Source organism: Colletotrichum scovillei (assembly GCF_011075155.1).
Source record: "Colletotrichum scovillei strain TJNH1 chromosome Unknown Contig00014, whole genome shotgun sequence".
NCBI classification, from domain to species: domain Eukaryota; kingdom Fungi; phylum Ascomycota; class Sordariomycetes; order Glomerellales; family Glomerellaceae; genus Colletotrichum; species Colletotrichum scovillei.
In genome coordinates, this window is record NW_023336272.1 from 485,481 (window position 1) to 506,738 (window position 21,258).

Below are 21,258 nucleotides of genomic sequence, written 5' to 3' on the forward strand. Positions count from 1 at the left end.
GTTGTGGTGTTGTGGTACTATATGCCAAAAGCTCTCAGGAATATGGTCATTGATGGGCAGATATCGCGACCAAATGGCTTTTGTCAGTAGGAGAGTCGACACGACCCAGAAGATAATTGCGTCGCTCTTTGCAGGCGTGAGGAATAGTTCAACGATGTCAGAGGAATGGTTGAACATTTTGAGATGCTCGATTTCGTGATACATGTAACAGGATAATGAGCGTACAATTGTGTGTATCCGGAAGCCCAACACTATATAATTACTTCTTAAGACGATGATTATGGTTATGTGCAACCTAGTCTGACCAAACTTACCCTGTGGAGAAACTGAGAAATACCAAACTTGCCCTTTGGAGAACTGAGAAACACCAAACTTGCCCTTTAGAGATCTGAGAGGCACCAACCTTACCCAAATCGGACGGAATGGGGCACCATAATTACCCTGTCAGACCAGCAGGTTAGCCCGTGTTTGCGGGGTTGGCTACTCCGCCGCTTGGCCACTTGAATACATTTTCCCCACGGGTTCCGCCCTATGAAATCATAGCATTTTGACGACCATGGTTTGACTTTGGCTGCGGGTTTTGACTACTACAAGGGACGTCTCAGGGCCGCTCAAGATTATAAGCCCCCCCCCCCCCCTAAAACTATAGCAATTATGTGTATTTATGGCGAGTTTCATTTTCAGTCGCTTGTCACCACTTTGCTCATGAATCACACATACTCTAGTTCCAATCATGGCACTCATCATGTTGTCTATCGGCATTTTGGCCGTGTTTCTTTTCTGGAACACAGCTGATCACGTCTATGCCTACTTCCGAGACAAAAAGAACCTACGTCGTTTTCCTGGGATGACGACGTTTGCATCGTTCACAAATATTCCCTGCATGTATTACGCATTTCGCGGCAAAAGGTTCGCAGCCTTCCACATGGCCCACGAAACGCTGGGACCTATTGTCCGAGTTGGTCCCAACTCCATCTCCTTCAACGACGCCCAAGGGTTCAAAGATATCTACGGCCATGGCTCTCCAGTTCGCAAGGGCGAGTTTTACGACGTCCTAGCTGGATCGCACCGCCATCTTGCGGATTCGGCCAACCGTGAAGAGCATAGCCGCAAACGTCGTGTCCTGGCGGGTGCGTACTCTCAATCGGGTCTTGAACGCTGGGAACACATCGTCTTTGACAGAACACAAGCTCTGATGCACCAGTACGACCGTCTCTGCGAAGACCCCGAGTACACGCCGACTTTGCATGCGGACCCTCGTTTCCACCTGTCAACGAATGGCGGATATGTTAATCATCGGCATTGGATGATTCTTTTCGCCGAGGATGCAATCGCCCAGATCGGTCTCAGTGCCGACTTGAATCTCATTGAAAAAGGCCACGACATCCTAGAGGTGCAAACTCTGGACGGCGGAACGCGAAGTTTCAGTTACAGAGAGGCCCTCTGGAGGTCGCATGTTATACAAACAAGCCTAGTATGGTCCCCGAAGTGGTTCCGGTGGCTCCGAAGCCTGACAGCGTGGCATCCGTATTGGTCCGATAATGCCAATTACACGCACATGTGTGTTCATCTTGTCCAAAGGCGTTTGTCACGACACCAAGCCGGCGAAAGCCTGGACGACTTCTTCTCATACATCCTCGAGGACAGAAACAAACGCCCAAATATGTATCCTATGGGTGAGATGGTCGCAGAAACCAGCATCATGCTCAACGCGGGATCAGACACTACCGGGATTGCTCTCACGAATGTTTTATATTGGCTGCTCAAGAATCCTCGGTGCTTCAATCTCTTACGTTCAGAACTGGACTCCGTCCTTGACAAGATAGAGGGTGTGCCGGCCTACGACAAGGTGAGACACCTTCCGTACTTACGCGCATGTCTTGATGAAAGTCTTCGACTTACGCCACCGAATACAATGAGTGTTACTAGACTCACTCCACCGGAGGGCATGCGGATTATGGGCAGGTGGATCTCAGGCAATACGACGGTTCATTCTCCGCCGTACACTATGCATCGTAACCCGAACGTATTTCCTCAACCAGAGGTCTTTCTTCCCGAACGATGGCTCGAGGAGACGGCGAAAGATTTACAACCCCAGTTCATTACCTTTAGTGGAGGGTCGAGAGGATGTATCGGGCGGAATATCACCTATCTGGAGCAAACACTGGTGTTAGCGGTCTTGGTGCATAGGTATGATTTTGAGCTGATCGATGATGACTGGACTCTACCACAGAAGGAAGCTTTCACATGTTCACCAGGCGATATGCCAGTAAAGCTCTGCAGAAGGAAATAAGGGACATGATCGCAGAATACATGAGTCCACAAACCCATAACTCCAACACGATTACGCAACGTAACAGCTCGATTATGTGATTATTATTAGCGACGCTAAATATGTCGCAACGTCCCCTACGGTGCTTTCTACTTAGTTTGATACCATGCGAGCTCGCTTCAAGGGATCGTTGAGTGGATGGTACAGGAGCGAGTCCGGGCTCAGGATTGCCATTACTGCATTCAGGTCTCCGACTCTCATGAAAAATGGTAACAATCATGGCATTCATTTCGGATCCTAGCGAATGGTGATAACCATTTTCTTCCCCACTCTGTTGTTCCTTCTCTCTTTCCAAGACTTGAATTGATATCTGCCGGATAGAGTGACCAGATCATCCCATCACCACTAACTATGGACAGCTCGGTGTCTTCCTTGTCAGTGCTTTACTAGACTACAACGTCGCGACTGGTCTTTGCGCTTTCAATGATGGCTTCGATGATCTTCAGGACATCCATCGCTTCAGACGCAGTAACAGGAATGATGTCTTCCTGACCAGTTTCAACAGCGGCAGCAAACTGACGATAGAACTCCAGGTACGTGAGAGGGTTCACACTGGGTGTAGGATGCTCCACTGGAGACCCATCACGAATAATGATTAGTTTGCTCTTCTCCGGCCCCTCTATGCCATAGCCATGGTCTGTAGGACTAATCCCTGAAGAGAGCTGGTCTTCTTGGGGGTCTAAGGCAAGTTTGTGGTAGCTTCCGCTCGTACCACGAATCCAAAATCGCGTTTGGGGCGCTTCGGTGCTGTGACTGCTGATGCGAATATTAGCGGAGAGGCCCGTCGGATAGACCAGTTCAGCGGAGAGAGCATCGGGACAACCAAGATCAATCTCGCCTCGCGAATGGGCCCACATGCGGGCCCTAACAGCCGATGGCATGCCGAACAGAGAATAGACCTGATCAATAAGGTGGGTGCCGAGCTCGAATACGACGCTGCCAGCTGAGGCAATAGTGAGTTCGCCAGCCCAAGCTGTCCTGGGATTTGGTTGGTATCGATCAAAATGGGTGTTGAACTCCCATATGCGGCCCAGAGAAGCATTCTCGACCAGGTTTTTGACGACGAGAAAATCGAGGTCCCAGCGACGGTTCTGGTACACGGTGAGCAATCGGCCGTGCTTTCTAGCGATCAAGATGAGAGCTTCGGCTTCTTTCGATGTAGGCACGAACGGCTTTTCTGCGAGGACGTGTTTTCCAGACTCTAGTGAGCTCTTAATAAAGTGGAAGTGGCTGTCGGGCGGAGTCGTCACCACGACCACCTCCACGTCGGTGTCATCAAGCATGTCTCCGATATTTGTGTAATGCTTGATTGTAGGGTAGTCATCTGGGGCAGAGTTTCCAAGCCGCGGACGCCTCTGGACAATGCTGATTAGCTTGAACCTGGGCGTGGCGTTGATGAAAGGTATGTGGAATATCTTCGCCGATATCCTGGGGTAGCTTTTGAGCATCGCTGTGGCAATTACCAAAATATTGGGAATGAAACTGACCCATAGCCAATGATTGCGACGTTAAACACCTTAGCCATTATAGCGACTGAAAGACAAGTTCGATGAGGTGGAAGAAGGTGGGACAGTTTATGCGGATAGGTGCGTTGGTAGCAATGTCACCCACTTCAAAGCGGTTGAGAACAGTTGGAGAGGTCTTTCTATACTGCAACACTTGCGACCGTATTCTGATGGATTGGTACATGCGGAAAACTGATGATTAACGAACGGATATTTAGTAAGCAGATCCCGATCAGCCATTCACCACGGCTCGGAAAATCGGCAAATAATCATGTAGGATAATAGATTCCTCACATGTCACGTAAGCTCATACTGAGGATGCTCTCCTACGCCTTGTGGTGCAATAGTGTTCCTCAAAATTTACGAAATGCCTGGAACCTTCCTGGAACTCTGCTCAAGACCTTTCCACGCTATGTGGAGGACTCGAAGGTCTTCAATGTCTTCGTACTGCACATGTATGGCAAGCGAGCGTTTGGAACATGATGGGGGAGGTGCATTAGGACACTTCTCGCTTGCCATAACTCTGCTGATGCGGTTTGGGTGTCCCATACTGCAAATAGCCCGGCAATCCAGACTTTCAAAGGTTGAGTGACGTTGACACATCTAGTGCGTACTTTTTGAATTCTGCGTGGGACAACAATAGCAGCCCAGAACACCTCGCATCTCATCACGTCATTACGAGACCTACGTCTTTCACCAAGGCTCGTCTTCACAGCTCAGTGTATTGGATAGTCGTGCTTAGCTAATTATGATGATGAAGTATCCTATGAATGTAGAGTACGTGAAGAGAAACAAAGCGTGCGTCGTTCGTGGTATTTGACGGGGGAAATGGCGATGTTTAGCAGTTCCTGTTCACGACCGGGCGCATTGGGACCACCCAATGACTCGGCGAACTTGACTCATTTCCTGAATTTTAAATTCTGATCGCACAGCTAAAGCTCTGCCCAGTAGGGCGTGCCGTAATCTGCTGGGTCTGGCTCTAAGGAAAGCAGAATCACAAAGCCAGCAGACTTGAATATGTCATCGCGTCAAAGCTATGTGGGCTTGAACGCTGGCCGACGTATCCTTTATATCAGCCTCGTATATTCTGCCGCACGTCAGTCTACGCCGTGCAAAGTGGGATATCAAAGCCCTGCGGGAAAGAGCGCATCTCTGCCGCCCCGACCTTATACGTACGACACAGAGCAAGCACGAGTTATTTGATGAACAAAGACTATTGTGTGTGTGAAATACATCTTTGTGGCAGACAAAGACGTAGTTGTAGAGCAGATTGTGGACGCAGATTATTTTCTTGCTTTTGCATTAGCCAATTCAGGTTGTATGGCACACTGTATCGATTGACAACAGCTAGCGAGGTTACTCTCCGTCTCGAGGCGGTCTGACCATGTTATTGCAGCATTCCGCACCGAAGCCCATTGGTGTATGCCTCTGCTTTACTCATCGTCGCCAAGAAACACCTTGCCGTGCATCTCCGGTGGTAAGAAGGACCCGTCACATACTTTGAATCGATCAGGAATACTGTCCACAATGGCAACTTCATCTCTTGTGAGATCCCATCCATCAACAGCAAAGTTCGCCCGGATTCTTAATGGATTTACCGACTTCGGGATGACAGACCATCCTTTCTGCAGGCCCCACATGATGAGTATCTGCTGCACCGTTTTGCCCTTGGACTCGGCCAGATCAATCAAAGTTTCATTGCGGTAGAGCGGAGAGCCAGCCGAGCCAAGGCAGGAGTAGCCGGTGCTGTGTATGCCCTTGCTCGTGTTGTAGGCCACAAGTTTGGGCGAGGGGTTGTTTGGGTGAAGTTCAATCTGGTTGACGGCGGGAACCACCTTGGTTTTGGCATCATCTGTTAGCTACGAGTGTGTGGTACGGGTTTAGGTGGACTTGGGAACTTCAGAAAATGGATGGTCTTCCTCTTACCTTGCATGTCGGACTGCTGAGGAGCCTTTCAAGGTGGGTAATACCAAAGTTGGATACCCCGATGTTCCTGACCTTGCCTGTAGAAAGAAGCTTCTGCATCTCCTCCCACGTCTTGATATAGTCCCAGTCGGGCAGGTGCTTCTTGAGGTCGGTTGGGTCGGTTGACGATGGCCAGTGGATGAGATACAGGTCGACATAATCAGTACCCAGCGCCTCCAATGATGCATCCAGTGCCTGAGAAACGCGGGTGTGCCACTGATTATGGATCTTAGTCGTCAGCCAGATATCGTCTCTCGGGACCCCGGAATTGCGGATGCCTTCGCCAACTTCGGCCTCGTTCCCGTAGGCGGCAGCTGCATCAATGTGCCTGTAACCGGCCACAAGGGCAGCCTCAACCGCAGCTCGCACTTCGTCCGGTCTAGATTGCCATGTGCCCAGGCCGATTGCGGGAATATTGTCTCCGGTATTTAGGCTGTGGACACGTCTGTTTTTCGTGGCTGGTTAGGTGCATGATGCAACAGAGGCTGCGAAGGAGAGGGGATCAAGGCTGACCGGGTGTTCATTACGCCTGCGGTTGAAGTCATGGCTACAAACAGCTTCAGCGATAGCGCCCCGTGTTGTAGGTCCAGCAAGCGTTCCCCTGATTCCAAGGGATGGGAAGGACTGGAGAATACAAGTATGTCAGGAGAAAGCACACTCTTTCGAACCCAGCAACTCTTTGAAAGAGGCAGAATATACGTCAAGAAATACGTCACCTACCGTGACCTTTCAAATTGTCCAAGGGGCACCTTTACAGTGCGGCATATTTGTGTATTTCGCAAGGCTGCCGGTAGAATGACTTACCCGAGACCGGAAGATCGGCCATAGCACTGGTGGCGCACAACTACATACGCAGCCCAGCCTCCGGAAATGCGGCATCCCCACCCTCATCCGCTAGGCAGCCTGGCTCATCGATCCGACGGAGTGTTTTCCGTGTCGAATACCGACGGTTTACTCTTAGTGCAGACTTACTCCTAACATGACTTTCTTGACCGATGAAGCTGAATGGTCGGTCGCTCTGGGTTCAACAGGTCAAGGTGAGGAGGAACACGCTCAACCAACCTATGTGAGTTGAACGCCTGACTGCGGAAATAAACTGGACCCCCATAACTCAATCCACAGAATATCAGTCTCATCGTAGCCAGTTGGCGATGGCGGGTTATCAGATATCTCTCTGATCGTCCGGGTGATCGGAAGCAACAAGCCAAGAACGTCAATGAAGGCAAGCTGAGGTGAACCGGGTGTTGGACAGCAGTTGGCCAGCATGTCCCACATTACACGAGACACATGACAAAGGAACCCCTAGCTTCTTTTCTGCTATCCAAGAGGAAGATTATCGCCGTAAAACGTATCAAATATTGCCCTCTCAGTGAGCCAATCGGCCGACATGTCAGCCGAAAGGATTGATTCAAAATTGAGAGGCCCAGACATGTCCAGATCTTGAGGCAATGGGAACGCCGCAGCGAGCGCCTGATCGTCCAGAACGCAATCTTCGAAGCCAGAACGTTCAAGAGTCTCCATGAGCGGGAGTTTCTCGGTGTCCAACCAGCCATCAATCTTTTGACCACCTTGAGAGGTGTGTCTGTTCACGTCGGCTTTCATCCGTGTGGCGATAACCTGGTCTGCCTCCTTCGTCGGCTCCCAGCCGTCAATGAGGTCCCTCAAGACGGATGAGGCCTTGCCAGCGATCGGGTACGAGTTGTGAATTTCTGACAGGGCCCCCAAACAGCTTTGGAGGAGTTGATAATGGCAGTCCAACTTTGTTATTCGAAAGTTGACTAGGTGAATGGTCCCGGCGATGAAAACGAAGTGAACAGTGGGCGATGGCACCTGCCGGATGCTGTAGAATCTCTGATACTGCTGCGCTAACCTGGTGATGTTGGTCGCCGCAATAGCGCATGCGCCTGTCGACGTGGATGTCGACCCGTCGAGGTTGGTGAGTTCATCGAGGACTCTAGAGAACTGGAGGAAGGGGCGGTGAAGGAAAGTAAGTGCAAAGTAAAAATGCATACTTGTAGATCAGTTAGCACGATTTCGTATTTCATCGTCGGAAAAAAGAAGCAGTAAGCGGGGCGGTAGTCTTTCTGCTCGGCAGAACGATGTAGAGATGCAGGGATATGAAAGTGTGCCGACTCACTGGAGAATTAATACTTCGGACGTCGGGACTTGCTTATCGTCCTGGCCGACCAATGCGAACTCAACTGGCAGCTCTTGGTACCAACGCCACAAGTCATTGTGTGCTTGAGAGGCAAAGGTGTACAACTCAGCTGCCGTGCTTTGCCGACGCCGGCCATAGAGGTTGATCATGATTCGTGAGATGACGAGAGATAAGCGCGATGTTATGTATAACAGAGACGCCCGATGGGAGCCCTCCTCAGCTGCGTCCAATTCATTCGGCCGATCAGGGAGGGGAGTGGTGATATCCCAGTCCATGAAGAACGTCGGCCTGCTACAGTACGAGCTGAACAGACTGAATGACAAGGCTCGTTAGCAATCGGCAACGTGGTGTGGTTACTATAGATTGAAAAAGACATGGGCTCACTCACTTGTCCTCTATATGACATCCCCAAAAGACGGTCTTTCGGAGCTTGGCCGTCTCAGCTGTCATATGGCCCGAGGCGACAGCCTTGCCACAATCAAGATGAAGGGCGAGTTTACTGGCTATCCGGAAGGCCATGCCTAAGTAGAGATGGGGTCAGCGAGCGAAAAGAAAAGTCGAAAAAGACGGCTTCAAGTACCGCTGTAGGTCCAGCCGAGGGAGTTTTCCACCATAGCTCCGTAGCGCGATCCAAGAATGAGAGCCGTTTGAACGGTAGCAATAGTCGGATGTTCCATTTCGAGCTCAAGCAGGGCGCGGGAGCGCTTGGCAAACTTCTCCCCGGCGATCCCTCCGCTCGGGCAAGAGTAGTTCCTTACACCCTCATCAGGGCTGATCATGGAAGCCATGGAGAGGATTGCATAAAGGAGGCAAGGAGTGTAAAAGTTTCGATCACCGTTGCCGCCTCTCTCATCCCAGAGTCTGCGATGTCGCAGGAATATGGCTCTGTCAATGACCAGGAGGTGACACGACTGCCATTTCCAGAATAGGTCGAGCAGGTGTGTAACAATGGGCCCGGGTTCAGGAGACGCTTCAAGGGCGGCTCGGCAACGCCGGCTCGTTTCCTCTTCCGTGGCGACACCGTTCCGGTCTTCAGCAGCAGCAGCGGCGGCGGCGGCGGCGCCTCGGGCTCCGAGACCATTTTCGGCGTAAGGAAACAGACTCGCCGAGCCGAAGTACTGTCTATTCCTGGCGCATGTTTGGCCGCCAAATTTTGCTATTGGAGCGGCGACCTCGTCCATTGCGGAGGGGAAACACTCGAGCATATCTTGGACGCTCAATTCAGGCTGGCTAGAGAAGGAGAGCGAGGCAGACAATTTGGACGAACGTGGTTCATCGGTGTTGGACCAAGACTCCATGTCGGTGGCGGCCTGTAGCGACGTATGCCTCTGGCTACTACTATTGGGACTCGCTACGTTGGCCGGGCTGGAGAAGGCAGATTGGTGATGAGGTTGGACATCGGTGGTGGTGGCCGCGGCTTGCAGGCCAACATCAGGTTCGGGCTCGGGCTCGGCCTCGAGCACGATCTCGAGCTCTGGGGACGGATCATGGCCGCTATTTGAGTCGGACTGGGCCATACTCTTGATCGTCTCTTCTAGGGCGGTGATTCTACCTTGCAGCGCCTTGGTGTCTTGAGTCTGTCGTTTGCTCCTCCGATCATCTCCATAGCGAACCTCGCAGTGCTCATTGCGACTGCGACACGCAGTACATCGAGGTCCATCGGGATCTCTAGCAGACGAGCTGGAGATGTCGCATCTCCGCTTATCCTTCTTACAGCGTACACAGGCGTAGCTGGCTCGTCTGGCGTTTCTGCCACGCGTCATTGTGTTGATAGTGACCGAAGAGAAGAGACTGAAGAGGAGTTAATGTTTGAAAGAGTTCGAAATCAATCAAGTGGTCCAATGCAGTCCCTGAACATAGGTAGGACAGTTGTTGAACGCCGCGCGCATCGACCACAGACAACCTGATTATGTAGGTAATTGAAATCGTGATGATTGCTGTGTAGGCACACAAGTCAGTTAAGTGTATATTGAATGTACTAAACTTCCCCTCACGCGATCTTCAAGCCCCCCTTCCCCACAAACTATCCCGTCCTAGGCTACCATCCTTTGGTGACTTTGGTTGACCCCGTCTGGGATAGGCACTGCAATGTAAAAGGGTTCCGCCTAATCCCTCCCAGAGGTGGGTCTGGGGTAGTTGCAACGACACCTTTTTCGCCTTGCATGTTCTCCCGGGGATTTAGTTTTAATTAATATAGCTGATGAATTCCAGCAACCTCGCGACCCCCATGTGAATAACGTATCTCTTCTTTCTGATTCACAAGGCAATTTCTCTTACAAATTGCTGAATCACATATGAGGCCTTCGCTTTTTTCGAAGTCACATTTTATTGTTTTTTCTCTTTTCCCACGAGGTTGGCGTGATGGATACGGTTTGCATTTTTTCGGAAATGCGGAAATGCGGCAGTTTGTTTTCCGTAACTTTGGTACATACATTCAACCCCAAGTAAGCTTCCTCCATCCGCCCTCTTATCTTAGATGCAGAATCTATCCCATTGAGAGTAGTAGGGAATTTGATGTAGTCATAACCAAGCAATATCCCAGACAAACCGAACGAATTGCCTCATGGTTCCCAGACCCGGACTAAAGCTCCAGCCGTCACACCAGACAATGTTTTGCCCCTTCCAGCTCGTGCCGCTCTTCGTAGAAGATTCAATGCTTGGGTGGCTAGGAATACAGGAACTTTCAATCTCTGCGCCTCTTCCACAGCGTTCTCGACGTCGCGCAGAAGTTCTCCAAGCCCTCCTTGTTGCTCAGCCGCCGTCGCCGCCTCATGCTGCACCTTTGTTCCAGGTCTCAGACACTGCACCATCTCCGGGCCAAACTTTGTCAGTAGACGGCTGCCTCCAGCCGCGTTGACACAAAGCTCATGCACCTGGTGTAAATTAAGACCGAGGAACTCAGCAAAGGCCAAGGTCTCAGCTGCTGCACAGAGATGGATCCCGCGAAGAAGGTCCACTACTAACTTCAACTTGGCGTCGTCGCTCTCAGCCTCTGCCTTTACAGGACCAACGCCGCCTTTACCCTCCGTGTATAGGCGGATCAAGGTGCTGTCGTCGTCCGAACCCCATCCGCGACCCAGGCCTGTGAAGTACACTTGCTCCGCTATAGAAGTCATGTGGCAAGGGAACCCAGCTCGCCGGGCTTCAGATGTGATGATGCTGGTGTCTTTGAGGATGATAGTAACCGCACTGGCCAGTTTCAGGGACGGATTGAGAATGCGGGGAAGCCTATTTTCGAACATCCAGCTCCATGCGTCTGAGGTGATGATGTGTTTGCCAGTCGTCTCAAGGCTAAGACCCAGGCGGCTCGCAAGACCCATGGCCTCGCTAGCAGCCAGAATTTGATTCGATGCGAGGACTTGGTGACACATCTTCATGTTGCTACCAGCGCCAATACCACCATCAACAATGTAAAGTTTCGCCGGGTCGGACATGGCCTGCAAAACATCCTGACCCTTACCAATAGCCTCTTTTGAGGCACCGGCCATAATCGATAGGGAGCCGTTCGCAGCTCTGATGGCTCCGCCAGAAACTGGACAGTCGATCAACGCGATGTCTGCTCTATCGCAGTTGGCTATTTGTTCAGAGAGGTTCTGTACGTAGCCGCAGGGTACGGTGGAGCAGAGAAGTAGAACGGCGCCAATGGGAAGCGCTGGCACGGCCGGGTCTTTGCCGTCTAGCAGAACTGTCTGGGCTTGTAGAGGCGTCGCTACCATGCAGATGCAAACATGTTGATCTCTGGCAGCCTCGGCTGGTGAGGTTACAGCAGTGCCGCCAGCAGCGACGAACTGTTTTAGGATTTCGTCGGAGATGTCGAAACCTTTGACTTTGTATCCTTCTCGAACGAGGTTTGTGGCCATTCCGAAGCCCATGGCGCCAAGTCCAATAAACCCGATCGAGGGGAGTTCGCCACGAACCATTTTGGCGTGACTTCCGAGAGGAGCAAAAGAAGAACTAAGTGATGTCCGAGAGGAAAGAGTTATACCCGAGGCTTTGGGTAAACGACAGGAGGCGCGTGTCGAAAGAAGTAGGTAGATGGTTTGGGACAATGGAGCATGCTGAAAATCTTGAAGCTATATGCTTTTGGAGTTAGTTCGGAAACCATTTGTCAACGAGACAATTGTCTGTTCTCCCGATGCTTGCGGAGAAGCGGCCAACTACTTCTATTTTCCCTTTGAGAAATCCGGACGTTCACGTGGCGGTATGTCGCCGCGACGGTCGGCTATCGGAAATCAACCCAGCGGCTCTCATCTGAAAGGCGGAGATGCCCTTCCGATAATCTTGAGCGCGGTGTACTCAAGGGTTACGGCGTCGACCTTTGTCGGTTGCTCACCACCTTGCATGTATCTCTCTCCGCTGCTTAACGAGTAATCACAGAGATGTTTTTCAGCAATTGTTTGTAAAGCCTGTTGTTACTCTGCGCTAAAGTCGGGGTGCCGAGCACTGTAGATCAATCATGACTTATTGACTGAATGAAAATGTTCTTTACACCCATGCAGTTTAGGAGTTCTTTTACTTCAAGGTACTCAATTTCCTATGTTCTAGTTGGCTAGTCTGATGGCCGTGTGTTGCCCGTGTTGGTCCAGCCAGTTCAAATTGATGCCACTTCCGTACTTCCACAAAAACTACTTTCTCGAAAGCTGAATTCCCACCTGATGACACTGAGAATTTCCTATCCGAAAACCTCGAGAAACAGGTAGGGGAGCGGAAATGTTGGCAAAAGTCGCATATCGGAAAATAGCCGTGTGAGTTGCCGTTGGACTTGTGCTACTTCCGAACCGGTATTATCGGCTTCCGTATTAGGTATTCGTCATGATACGACAGCATGAATGCTTTGAACGGATCAGGGAACCGTGGAATCAGTATAAGACGCATCACTTGCCTGAAATATGAAAACGTCGCGCTCAGTTCGACACATCTTACCCAGATAAATTCTCCAATAGTACTATTCCTTCACCATGTCTGCGACCACCACAGCGAAAACCGTCAAGGCCATTCGATACTATGGCAACAAGGACGTGCGTTACGAGGATGTCCCTATTGTCACCACGCTGAAGCCTGGTGAACTTCGTCTCAAACCAGCCTGGTGCGGCATTTGCGGAACCGATGTTCACGAGTATAGCCATGGTCCTTTCGTCTCTTACAGCAAGGAGTCCCCTCATCCGCTGACCGGTCACCATCGGCCTTTGATCTTCGGCCACGAGTTCTCAGGCGTTGTTACCGAGGTGCACCCCTCGGTAACGTCGCACAAGATCGGCGATGCGGTTGCCGTTGAGGGCCTTCTGACCGACGATACTTGCGAGCAGTGCAAAAACAAACGCCGGAATGCGTGCGACCAGACGGCTTTTCTCGGGCTTTCCACTAGCCCTGGAGGTCTATGCGAGGACATTGTTATCCCTGCTTTCATCTGCCATATTTTGCCTGCTCACGTTGGTCTTGACGCTGGCGCTCTCGTTGAGCCTTTGTCGGTTGCCTGGCACGGCGTCACGCAGTCGGGAATCCAGCCAGGGCAGTCTGCCATTATCTTTGGCGCTGGACCTATCGGCTTGGCCTTGATTCTTTGTCTACGAGCGCGAGGCGTAACCAAAATTTTGGCTTCCGAGCCGTCCCTTGCTAGACACGCGCAAGCGTCAAAGATTGGTGCAACTCACTGTTTCAATCCCAACATTGACGATGTCGTTCAGGGTGCCAAGGACCTTTGTGATGGGTATGTACCCCGGGTAGCCATTGGGCACTCCCGAGAACCAACAAACTGATGAAATCGTCTAGTCTTGGGCCTCACTACGCATTTGACGCTTCCGGAGTCCAGGCAACTCTCACGACAGGATTGAAGGCCATTCGTAAGTATGGCGTATTCTACAACATCGCCGTTTGGGTGACGAAGGTTAGTGCGAACACATTCTAGTCATACACAAATCCTAACTAGCGCAGCCCCAAATCGATATCAACGAGCTGTTATACAATGGCAAGACACTCAAGGCAGATCTTTCCTTTACGCCAGACGACTACCATGGAGTTATCCAGGCTTTGGCCGACAATAGAATCACCAAGAGGGAAGTGGAGAACTTCATTACGTCACGCATTGATATGAAGGATTTGGAAGAGAAGGGAATCAAAGAGTTAATGAACCACAAGGATCGTCACGTCAAGATTCTTGTCCGCGTCGACCAGAGTCAGCCCATGGTCTCTGAGGAACCACTGCCTCCTCCATCAAAGATAGCTCTGTAGATTAGTATCAAGTCGTACATATCAAAATGCGAGACCAGATCCATTCAAGGCTATTCATTCAGCAAAAGGGTCCGAACATGGTCAATGAGGGTAGAAAGAACAGGAGTCGCCAATGTATTCATCATCGATGGAAGTTCGATGACTAACTCCTAATAGCTGAAGAGCAGAGTAAGTGATTTCACAAAAAGACTGGTTTCGACTCATCGAAGCGTGTCCGAGAAAATACACATCATATAAGCTTGATTGCCGCTGCTTCGCCGCGTCTTAAGCGTCATCAAGCGGTCCGCGATGGGAGGACTATTTGGCGTGTTCGCGTGTCATGTATTCTGCCAACCTGTGGAACTTGATGTGCTATTGCTATTGGTATAACTTCCCACCGAGAAACTCATGCGCTACTGATGTCTGCCCGCCACCGAAATCTAATCATTACTTTGGAACTCTACAATCTGTCTGAAAGAAGAAACCACTCTTTTGATCGACCGCGGCGCGTTGAAAACACGAGTTATCGATTCTTGCTAAACATGTACCTGATTTGCGGAAAACGAGTTTGAAAAAGGTGTCATCTGGTTCGGAAGTGAGAAACAGCAACTTCGTCTTCCGGCAGCCGGTGAACCCCCACTTCAAGATGTCCTGATATCGCGACACTGTTCCGGCGCGTTTGCCGATTTTCCGAATGTCAACAGAACGCTCAGGCTTCAGCAATACGGCGTGAACGAATACATAGCCTCAGGACCGCCGAACTATTAGAGGTGCATGCTACGAGCAACGAGCACAAAGCAACACCCTTGAAAACCGTTGATAACCTATCCGAATCAAATTTGGCTGTGACAGCGCCAAATCGCGGCAAGATGGGCTCCTACTCCAACTCTCAATTTGTCTCCGAAGCGGATATCGAGAACGTTAAAAATGCGCCGTACCATTATCTCAATCGCAACCTGAAGGCGCCTGTCGCTGATGACTTCATGTACGCTTTCAAGCACAATAACCCGCTTCCTCTACATGGCAAAGGTACCGATGTGGTTGACTTCACTGCCGACGACGAGAAGAGCAAGCAAACTATCGCTGAAGAGATTTTGAAGAAGCTGGAACAGGCCATCCAAGCCAAGGACTCCAAAACATTTTCTGGACTTTTCTTGGCGAGCGGTACGTTCCGTGCTCCGTAACACGGTCTTGCTTCGACGAACACTCACATTTCATCGCGGACAGGGGTGTGGAGAGATAAGCTTGTTTACACATGGGATTATCGGACTTTTAACGGCCCCGAAAGAATCGAGAAAGCGGCTGCTGATCTGTTCCCTCGCACGCCCACCTGGAATTACGCCTTTTTGGACCCGAAACCGTCCGTTGAACGACCTTACCCGGACTTGGCCTGGCTTCAAATCGTATACTCATTCGACACGGACCTCACGCATGCCAGCGCCGTTTTGAATGTTGTCAAGACCGATTCGGGATACAAGATCTGGACGCTGCATACGGTCATCGAAGGGTTGCGAGGTGTTCCTGAACTACCGAGCAAAGATGGCCATATGACTGGGTTCAAGTCGTGGTATGAACAAAGAGCACAGGATGATAGCCTTGAAGGTGTGGAACCCGAGGTAATCGTCATCGGGGGAGGCCACTGGTATGTTTCCCATGCCTGACTGACACACACACACACACAAACACACACACGAGGCTGACTTGATAATCTCCTCAGCGGTCTCCAAATCTCTGCGCGCTTAAAGACTCTCGGCGTTACCACCCTATTGGTTGAGCGGAACAAGCGCATTGGCGATAACTGGCGCAATCGATACGAATATCTTTCGCTGCATTTACCACACTGGGGAGATCATTTTCCCTACTTTCCGTTCCCCGAACATTGGCCGACTTATACCCCGGCCGCGAAAATGGGAGACTGGCTTGAGTGGTACGCAAGTGCCATGGAACTTCACGCCTGGACCGACTCCTCCGTCAAGTCTGCTGAGAAAGATGCCGCGGGACGTTGGCAGGTCGTCATAGCTCGGGGCACCGGCGACGCCGCGTCGACTCGAACCTTTCATCCCAAGCAGGTCATCTTCGCCACCTCTCTTGCCGGGGTACCATTCATACCGGACATTCCCGGCATGGACAAGTTCAAAGGCGTAGTCAGACATTCGACTCAGCATGACTCGGCTCGCGAGTGGGTTGGGAAAAAGGTGCTTGTGGTTGGCACGTCTTCCTCTGGCTTTGACACCGCCTTTGATTTTGCTCGACGTGGCATTGACGTGACCCTGCTGCAAAGATCGCCTGCTTACGTCATGTCATTGGATGAGTCGGTCCCCAGGGTACGTTTTTCTTGGTATTGTGAATCCCCCAAGCAGCGCTGACCGTGGTAGATGGTTGCTCCCCTGTATGCCCCCAAGGATGGCAAGAGGCCTGATGTGGCCGCGGCGGATCGCATCGCGCATGGTCTACCTGTTGGACCTCAGGAGGAGCTGTTCCGAAGGACGGCGCAAGACATATGGAATGCGGATGCTGAGCTAATTGCCAAAATGGAGAAGGCTGGCTTCAAGGTCTGGCGTGGTCAACGCGACACTGGTCCCCATACTCTTGCTTACACCCGAAATGGGGGCTTTTATTTCGATGCCGGCGCTTGCAAAGCAGTCATCGATGGCGACATCAAGGTTGAACAAGGGTACATTTCTCACTTCACAGATAGATCTGTGGTACTCAACGGAGACCGTACTCGAGAGTACGATCTTGTCGTCTTGGCCACCGGGTTCTCTAGCACCGTGGAGTCGGTGCGACAGGTCTTTGGCGACGATATTGCTGACCGGTTCAAGCCGATCTGGGGCATGGATGAAGAGGGCGAGCTAAATGCGGCTTGGAAGTTCACTGGGGTCGAGGATTTATGGCTTATGGTGGGTTCGCTTCAACCTGCGCGTTTCCACTCGCAGAAGCTAGCTCTTAGAATCAAGGCTATCCTCGAAGGAATCAGTCCCGCCCCATACTTGGAATAACAAAGTATATTCAAGTAGCAAGGATTTCTAGAGTCGATGAAAGTAGAATTGGAGAAACCCCTGTTATTATGAGTGAATTATGGGCACATGAAACGTGATTCATTGCGCCCTGAAGGTCTGGGGGTGGCATCTATTACTCCTTGGGAGAAAGCCGGCACATTCTGTGCTTGATTCTGTGTCACTCGGCTGAGTTAGCATGGGAGGTTTAGAAAGATTTGTCTGTTTACTGTTTGGGAAAATATTGGAATTTTCGTTGGCAAGGAACCTGACCTCACCTGGCATCGACTGAAGTACGGGTACCACTCTTTACTGGTAAGCCATCAAGTCGAATCGAAATCTGTCTTGTGAATCAGTCAGTTTGATGGATGCTGCAGGGTGATGGTTACGGAGCTTTGCCCTGTCGTCCTACTTGATTAATCGAACGCCAGACAATGTACAGTAGCGAGGGGGAAAAGGTGGCAAAGGCCTTGCCCCATGCGGCTGAAGGAGGTTCCGTAAGAAGTAGAATATGGGTTTGTTCGCAGCCACCGAAGGCTTGCAACTTACGTTGCCGCTTTTCCGGATGTTTTTGTCGTCTTCTACCCCGGGGCTTGTTTAGCTTTCCTACCGCTCTACAAGTCGGGGAAGACATTTCCGCGTTTCCGATCTACTTTGCATCGGCATATATCCTTATCTGTCCCTGATCAGAGGAATATTTCACATGGACAGAAGCTTCACCGAAACGATATAAACGCAAATAGACTTCTACCAAAATACGCACAATTCTTTGGGCACCTCCTTCTCCATATAGCGCAGAATCAACACAATGCTAGGATTAAATCTTCCAAAGACGTATAATGTCTACTTTCTGGCTCTTATTTCAACTGTTGGAGGGATGTTGTAAGCATACGTTCCCTGAGGCTTTTTGTGTGCCTGAAGCTTTGCTAATTGATCCGCAGATTTGGTTTCGACATCTCCTCCATGTCGGCTGTAGTCGGCACGAATCAATATCTGGAATTCTTCGACAACCCGACTGGTGCTCGGCAGGGCGCGATAGGGTCGGCCCTGGCTGCCGGATCTGTACTCGGATCTGCCCTAGCTGGTTACGTCTCGGATAAGATTGGGCGCCGCGATGCCATCTGGTGGTCTTGCACATTCTGGATGGCAGGCACTGTTATTCAAACCGCTGTACAAAATTGGCAAATGCTGCTTGCCGGAAGGATCATTAATGGCATCACAGTCGGCGTCACCAGCTCTCAGGTACCCGTTTACCTTGCGGAAATTGCGAAGCACGATAAGAGAGGATCCATCATCATTATTCAACAGCTTGCCATTGACGTCGGATTCACCGTCTACTTTTTCGTGGGTTACGGCTGCAGCTTCATCCCGGGCCCGGCATCATTCCGGACTACGTGGGCGGTGCAGTTTGTTCCCTGCGCCCTGTTGATGGTCGGTTTGCTGTTTCTTCCCGAGTCCCCACGCTGGCTGTTGTCGAAAGACAGAACGAACGAGGCACTTATTGTACTCGCCAATGTCCAAGCCGGGGGGAATATCGATGATCCCGCGGTCTTGGCCGAGTTGGAAGAAATCCAAAACACCTTGCGCGTCGAACGCGAGGTAGGGCGCGGATGGCGCAAGTTTGTTAGTAATGGCATGTGGAGGCGGACGCTTGTTGGCTTCATGGTTCAAGCCTGGCAGCAAATGGCAGGAGCGGTAAGTACTCATATTACTCCATGTCCATTATATCTCGACAGATTGCAAAGCGTTCTGGCGCCCATGCGACATCATGGGTCCGATGAGGAGAAGAACGAGACTTCCTACCACGTCGTGTTGTTGGTTTCTATAACAGGGGATACTAACTATTGAGCCAGAACGTTATAACATACTACGTCGTCTACCTCTTCCAAATGGCAAACTTGACTGGCAACATCAACCTTATCGCATCAAGCATCAACTACATTCTCGCCCTCCTCTGTACGATTGTTGCGTTCTTCTACATCAACCGAACTGGACGCCGTCCACTACTGATTTACGGCGCCATTGGCATGGGAATATGTCACTTCATCATTGGCGCAATGATTGCGGCGTTCAAGCAACCGGCGCCAGGAGGCGTGGCTGGTAACCTGAATGTCCTTGTCAAAGTCGTTGGACGACCATCTCACGTCATCATCGCCTTCTCTTATCTTCTCATTATGGTGTACTACTTTACTCTGGCGCCCGTGACGTGGGTGTTCTCTGCTGAAGTCTGGTCGTTGGGAACAAGAGCAACAGGGATGGGCATTGCGACTATTGGTAACTGGATCTTCAACTTCGCCCTAGGACTCTTTGTACCCCCCGCCTTTCGCGAGATTGATTTCGGTCTGTTTGTTATCTTTGGTTGTTTGTGCTTTTGTGCCGCGGTCTTTGCATTCTTCATGTACCCAGAGACATGTGGAAAGACGCTCGAGGAAGTTGAGATAATGTTTGCCAACGATGGACCACACCCGTGGCATACCAAGGTTGGTAACAGCAGGCTGGACCAAGAAGTGCAACAAATAAACGACAAGCAAAAGCAAGACATCGCGATAAAGCGCATGCAGAAGGCGGAAGCTGACGAGGTGGAGGTTACACACTCGGTCTAACCCATGATATCCGCCAACTACCACGCTAATGCCCATGGTACTTTCTTCAATCCCACTTTCCAAGAGAGATACGAGACCTAGACGCAACTAGTTGTAACATGGAGTCTTTTTTAGACTCATTCGTGCGTCAGAGCGATATAAATCAATGAGCAGTGTCGTTGTGATACGTTTTTGTTTTGTTTCCCCCGGCGACGCCAGCCCGGGAAATGTTGTTGCGGCCCGAGGGTTCAAAGGCACGTGAGTGGGAGAGGCTATTGCCCGGCGATTTCCCGGGCAAAGTCCGGTAAGGTATCGATCGGTACGAGGCACGGGCTTCTGAGATCACGTGGAACCTCAGCGAGCTGCTTCCATTGGTTCGGATGGTGGGGTACACCCGAGAAGGTGCATTACTTATGTAAGCGTGGATGGATGATTATGTAATAGATGCCTGATGGCGGGTAGGCGATGGTTTGTTGACAGCGTCTCATGTCGTGGGCCACCCCCGTAGAGGCTACTCGTACAAGTGAACCAATGCATCCAACGCACCAACGGTCCAATATTGGGCATGCCAGGGAGCAATATGAGTTGTCGGTCCCTTCAAGTCAATCACGGGTTCGGGGCTTTATCAATTCCCAACTGCCCGTACTTACGTTAAAATCAGTACATAGGTCGGCTTATACTTTGTCACGCTATGGATCAACTGATTCGAACCAACTGACCTGTGTTGTGGACACAAACATGAAGACTCCAATCGTGAGTGCCGTAGCGAGGAGTTTGGTAAAGGGGTCCCCCTAACATAAAGTTTCCGGTCCACTCACCAACCATCCCCGAGAGCATACTGGACCAACCTTAAAAGGAGAGAGAAAACAGCTCGACGAGCTGGAGATAGCTCAGAGGGTAGTCACTCCCGTAGTGATAAATGGCGGGTTGAAGGCTCTCTACATCACTGGCCCGCGGATCCCTTTCTCCAACAATTTTCAGTCCTGCACCGCGTGTTTAGATTTCTAATGAAGATCGGAGCCAGATTAGGCAGCGGGGAACCTAAGGCTGTGATCTTTTTGTGGCAAGCTTGGATAGAAGGGATCGAACAAGATGATGGCGACTACTCGTTAGGCGGTCGTACAGGATGAAGATCGCAAGACGGCATGAGCACATTGGTCAAGCGGATACCTCCATAACTTTTCATACTTCACGTACCTACTTATACCGGAATCTTACCTACCCTTTTGGGCAATTAGGAGACAGCGGGCGCATTCTTCTAGAAAATGACGAGCCGAGCCGCAACAGACCGGGCTGCTTCTACTTTGTCAATGTGGCTCTGCTGAGAAGAGAACAAAGAGCATACTCGGGTCATGATGTTTTGTGACTTAGGCTGTGCATCACCTGCCCTACCAGTCATCACATGGGTGAGAATGGTGTCATGTATATGTCGACCGCGAGTTTCCGCTTCCGATCGGCAGTTCAGTGACTGTTGACCAAAACGCCTCTAGCCATTCTACTCAATCTACGCAGC

The 21,258-nt window shown here is 50.9% G+C and overlaps 8 protein-coding genes across 8 annotated transcripts; 4 read left to right on the forward strand and 4 right to left on the reverse strand.

Moving 5' to 3' along the window:
* Positions 1-733: 733 nt before the first annotated feature.
* Positions 734-2,293, forward strand: HER10_EVM0007159 (benzoate 4-monooxygenase cytochrome p450; the record flags this gene model as incomplete). Its single annotated transcript, XM_035476725.1, has 1 exon — positions 734-2,293. One exon carries the CDS (start codon positions 734-736, stop codon positions 2,291-2,293), a length of 1,560 nt encoding a protein of 519 aa, XP_035325809.1.
* A 425-nt stretch (positions 2,294-2,718) lies between these two features.
* HER10_EVM0006496 (NAD binding Rossmann fold oxidoreductase) lies at positions 2,719-3,857 on the reverse strand (the record flags this gene model as incomplete). Its single annotated transcript, XM_035476079.1, has 2 exons — positions 2,719-3,760; positions 3,820-3,857. The coding sequence occupies 2 exons, from the start codon at positions 3,855-3,857 to the stop codon at positions 2,719-2,721; spliced, it is 1,080 nt and encodes a 359-aa protein (XP_035325802.1).
* Positions 3,858-5,270: 1,413 nt separating this feature from the next.
* On the reverse strand, positions 5,271-6,628 carry HER10_EVM0003888 (glycerol dehydrogenase Gcy1; the record flags this gene model as incomplete). The annotated part of the gene is made up of 3 exons (XM_035473550.1): positions 5,271-5,672; positions 5,764-6,260; positions 6,607-6,628. The coding sequence occupies 3 exons, from the start codon at positions 6,626-6,628 to the stop codon at positions 5,271-5,273; spliced, it is 921 nt and encodes a 306-aa protein (XP_035325789.1).
* Positions 6,629-6,826: 198 nt separating this feature from the next.
* HER10_EVM0008710 (fungal specific transcription factor domain-containing protein) lies at positions 6,827-9,141 on the reverse strand (the record flags this gene model as incomplete). Its single annotated transcript, XM_035478221.1, has 3 exons — positions 6,827-6,898; positions 8,378-8,481; positions 8,541-9,141. The coding sequence occupies 3 exons, from the start codon at positions 9,139-9,141 to the stop codon at positions 6,827-6,829; spliced, it is 777 nt and encodes a 258-aa protein (XP_035325820.1).
* A 1,380-nt stretch (positions 9,142-10,521) lies between these two features.
* Positions 10,522-11,880, reverse strand: HER10_EVM0003629 (putative 3-hydroxyisobutyrate dehydrogenase protein; the record flags this gene model as incomplete). The annotated part of the gene is made up of 2 exons (XM_035473296.1): positions 10,522-11,119; positions 11,168-11,880. 2 exons carry the CDS (start codon positions 11,878-11,880, stop codon positions 10,522-10,524), a joined length of 1,311 nt encoding a protein of 436 aa, XP_035325787.1.
* Positions 11,881-12,918: 1,038 nt separating this feature from the next.
* On the forward strand, positions 12,919-14,188 carry HER10_EVM0004444 (uncharacterized protein; the record flags this gene model as incomplete). The annotated part of the gene is made up of 3 exons (XM_035474088.1): positions 12,919-13,667; positions 13,730-13,844; positions 13,892-14,188. The coding sequence occupies 3 exons, from the start codon at positions 12,919-12,921 to the stop codon at positions 14,186-14,188; spliced, it is 1,161 nt and encodes a 386-aa protein (XP_035325794.1).
* Positions 14,189-15,036: 848 nt separating this feature from the next.
* Positions 15,037-17,166, forward strand: HER10_EVM0003501 (monooxygenase protein; the record flags this gene model as incomplete). The annotated part of the gene is made up of 4 exons (XM_035473176.1): positions 15,037-15,331; positions 15,395-15,809; positions 15,885-16,461; positions 16,579-17,166. 4 exons carry the CDS (start codon positions 15,037-15,039, stop codon positions 17,164-17,166), a joined length of 1,875 nt encoding a protein of 624 aa, XP_035325785.1.
* An 805-nt stretch (positions 17,167-17,971) lies between these two features.
* HER10_EVM0013100 (sugar transporter) lies at positions 17,972-19,766 on the forward strand (the record flags this gene model as incomplete). Its single annotated transcript, XM_035482468.1, has 3 exons — positions 17,972-18,045; positions 18,105-18,858; positions 19,017-19,766. 3 exons carry the CDS (start codon positions 17,972-17,974, stop codon positions 19,764-19,766), a joined length of 1,578 nt encoding a protein of 525 aa, XP_035325843.1.
* Between the last annotated feature and the right edge of the window lie 1,492 nt (positions 19,767-21,258).